The sequence below is a fragment of the Delphinus delphis genome, chromosome 1 (assembly GCF_949987515.2).
Source record: "Delphinus delphis chromosome 1, mDelDel1.2, whole genome shotgun sequence".
Taxonomy (NCBI): Eukaryota; Metazoa; Chordata; class Mammalia; order Artiodactyla; family Delphinidae; genus Delphinus; species Delphinus delphis.
Window position 1 is genome coordinate 147,001,417 of NC_082683.1, and position 3,559 is coordinate 147,004,975.

Genomic DNA, 3,559 nt, shown 5'->3' on the forward strand with positions numbered 1-3,559 from the left:
AAAAATGCATAGCCATGGATGGAGAGAGGGAAATGTCTGTACCCGGTTAGGGCAGGAGACGTATTAAAATCACTAGGGGAGTGGCATCAGGCCTATGCCCCTAACTACTTCTTTAAGAGCCATTGTTTAAAATTCCCTATGCTGAGCCCCATAGAGCCACTGGACTAGCTATTACCACAGAGCAAGTTCTGTCCCTGGAGGAAGATGACTCAGGACTGTGACAACCGGTCTTTTCCCCTCCTAACCTAGAACTTCTTACTGTGATTCAGTTTGTGAGGAGAAGGGCTTGGTAGAGCTAGACATCCAATTAAATGTTCTTGGGAGATTGCCTTCCCTCTTTTCCTACCAGCTAGCTAGTTTCCTCCCTCCCTCCACCCCTCCTTCCCCCTCACTGTCCCCACCCCCGTCCACTAAAATACAGTTAGGAAGAAAGAGGTATCAACCACGAGACCCTCTGGTGCACAGGTCTGAGATGGCAAATAGGCTTTGCGCCCTGGAATTAATCAGTATCGCTCATTCACTTACTCTAGCCCAGAAGTTGATTTATCGTCTGATCTTAAAATGCTGAGTCTGGTGGGACTTAGAAAAGTTTCTCTCTTGCCACTCCTCACAAAAAGCAAAAACAAAGCCTTAACAGACTTATAAGCATGTAACATCAATATGAGTCCAGAGCCCTGAAGCAAGTGTTGCCTGACCTTCAGGAAACTGCTCTCTCCACTGGGCTCACGTTAAGAAGACCACCTCCGCCAAAATGCCCGCCCTCCCTGCTGCCCACCCCAGAAAACCGTGCCCCTCAGGAATCAGATGCTGAGATATAATTACAAAACGTTTTTTATTTCAAAATGCAAAATGGTGGTCACTGTAATAATAATAACAATAACAACAATAATAATATAAAAAGCATTTCTCCTCCGTTCACCCTAGTGCAAAATGCTGGATGCAGTCAGATAGCTGGAAGGTTTTGGACATGTCATCTTTCTGCAGTGCTGCACAGCAGCAAAACTCAATCCCAAACGCCTTTTGGTGGATCCACGTGGTAGTTCAGTTCTAAAATCAGTAGCTTCTCGTCAGTCCAAACAGCACGAGACGCCCACTCGAGCCCGACCCTCGCGCTCTGCCTCACTCTCCTCTCCCTGTGTGTCTCTCTCCCCCTCCCTCCGCCGGCCCCCAAGGTTCCTACGAGGCGTGCAGCCGGTTGGTCGTGGCCCGGCAGCCCTGGACGGCCTCCAGCTGCTTGCTTTTCTCCAGCAGGGCCCGCGCCCGGAGGGCCTTTCGCTCCCGGGCGGCCTGCAGCTCGGCCACCGCTGCCTCCCGCTCCCGCTCCCGCTCGGCGGCCGTGAAGGGGCTGCACAAGGTCTCCATCAGGCCGAGCACGGCGCCGAAGAGAGCCAGCACGCCGCCCAGCACGTACAGCCTCACTAGACTCCGTCTGGGCTTCTGCGCCATCAGCTCCTTGGCCAGAGGAATCAGCTCCTGGACAGTTTCCATCTCGGCTCCGGGCTCTCGGGGTGGGAGTGATCTGCGGGAGAAGCGGAGCAGAAAAGGGGGCTTTTAAGCCACCGAAAGACGGATGCATCCTCCCGAGCAGCCCTCACTCGGCTCTCTCGGGGTAGGCCTGCAGAGAGGGGAGCCAACCCGGGACTCCGCGCCCCGCCGCGCTCTTCCCCGCCGGACTCACCTAGGGGCGTCGAGCGAGCAGCAGGCAGCGCAAGCCGGGTGGGCGGTCACGGTGTGCGTGGGTCCCGCGGCTCTGCGTTCTCCTCCTCCTCCTCCGCCTCCTTCTCCCCTTCCTCGGTAGCCGCGAGTCTTCCGGATGGAGATTCCGCAACTGACACCTGGTCAGCGCCCCGGGGCCACTTATATGTTTTTCTCCGAGCCCCGCCTCCTGGGCTCTTTGGGCTGGTGCCAGTGCTGCACCGGCCAGAGAGTGGAGGGGGCGGGAAGAGGAGGGTGGAGGAGGAGCGGGGCAAGGACCCTGGGGGAGTCAGCCACGAGTTGTGCACGTCGCGCCGGCTGTGTGAGCCCGGGGTGCGGGGGAGGGCGGGCCTGGATGTACAAGGGTGAGGACCCAGAGCCCAGGGAGGTATCCACGTCCATTTCTGACCTCTTTCTTTCTTTTTCTTTTTTTTTTGGTACGCTGGCCTCTCACTGTTGTGGCCTCTCCCGTTGCGGAGCACAGGCTCCGGACGCGCAGGCTCAGCGGCCATGGCTCACGCGCCCAGCCGCTCTGTGGCATGTGGGATCTTACCAGACCGGGGCACGAATCCGTGTCCCCTGCATCGGCAGGCGGACTCTCAACCACTGCGCCACCAGGGAAGCCCCTGACCTCTTTCCTAATCGTGTGGGTGGGTGCTTCCCTCGTCCGGGGCAGCCTGGAAGGACCCCTTATAAGGACACCTGGGGTTCTACCAAACTGAAAAATTAGTTTTTATTCAGGAGGTTTGTCGTCTTCCCACACGTATAGGGATCCGAGGTAGAAGGCAAGGGGGAGGGATCCGGGTAATGATCAGAACGGGTCTCCAGGCTCTGCATAATGCACTTTGTGCTTATACTGTTTATTTCTGGTCTGACTGGTTTTATTCATAGGTGCTTGCATCGCTAAGGTCACTTGATAGATAACTATTCATTGAGGGCGCCCTTTATGCACAGATGGGGCGTGTGTGTGTGTGTGTGTGTGTGTGTGTGTGTGTGTGATGTCAGTCTCTGTGCCTGTAGGTGTTTGTATCTGTACTTTTGTGTATCAGGCAACTGCCGTTAAATCCAAATTGTCCCCACTCCCACTTGAGAAGTGAAGTTGGGGGCTAGGGAGAGGTGAACATGGAAGGGGGGGCCGTTGGTAAAAGTTTGTCTGCTGGTCTGAACTGCAAATATTTCATTACTTTCCTCAATAATTATATGCCACTTCCCTGGATCTGGGGGGGCAACGCCACCGTACCAGCCCCACTTAGCATAGAAACAGTTTAGGGACAGAAGAGTGAGAGTAGGCAGCTTGGGTAAGAAGCTGAAGAGTAGAGAGTACTCTAGGAAGCATGAGGAGGGTAGGGTTGATTTCAACTAGGATTAAACTTCATCACCTTTGCGGCGGGTGTTCTGGTTTAGCTTTGGTTATCCATACACAAGAGTTAGTTAGCAAGTAGGGGAAAGGAGAGACCTTGGGCTAAAAGCGCTTCAAGCAGAGAAAGGGAGAGGGCAAAGAGAGGAGGGGGAAATTGGACTGGCCAGAAAATTGCAAAAGTCAGTGATGCAATCTTGCAACAGCAAAGTCGGTCAGGCTGAGCCTTGCGGGGAGGGACCAGGAACGGCTGTTGCAGGGCTCACGTATTGGGTCCTTGGAAATTTTAACAGTAATCTTTCTTTGGGGTCTGAGGCAATTTCCTAGACAATTCATTTTAAAAAGGCAACAGTTACGTCTACCCTTCACCTTGGCTATTAGTAGTTCAGTTAGTAGGATTTGTGTGTGCAGATTGGGCAAGAATACCTAAACAACTTATTTGAAATTCTACATTTTAATATGTACACAAGCAGTCAAGGTGACAAAGGGCCAAAGAGGGATGATTCC

General features: G+C 53.7%; 1 protein-coding gene across 1 annotated transcript; it reads right to left on the reverse strand.

Annotated features, from left to right (window-relative positions):
* Positions 1-821: 821 nt before the first annotated feature.
* Positions 822-1,827, reverse strand: G0S2 (G0/G1 switch 2). The gene is made up of 2 exons (XM_060010050.1): positions 1,679-1,827; positions 822-1,519 (listed from the first exon to the last, which is right to left on the reverse strand). The coding sequence occupies exon 2, from the start codon at positions 1,486-1,488 to the stop codon at positions 1,177-1,179; it is 312 nt and encodes a 103-aa protein (XP_059866033.1). The 5' UTR covers positions 1,489-1,519; positions 1,679-1,827; the 3' UTR covers positions 822-1,176.
* Positions 1,828-3,559: the final 1,732 nt, after the last annotated feature.

Bases quoted from the DNA above. Each gene is read 5' to 3' on its own strand.
- G0S2 (XM_060010050.1), bottom strand. From the start codon at position 1,488: ATGGAAACTGTCCAGGAGCTGATTCCTCTGGCCAAGGAGCTGATGGCG.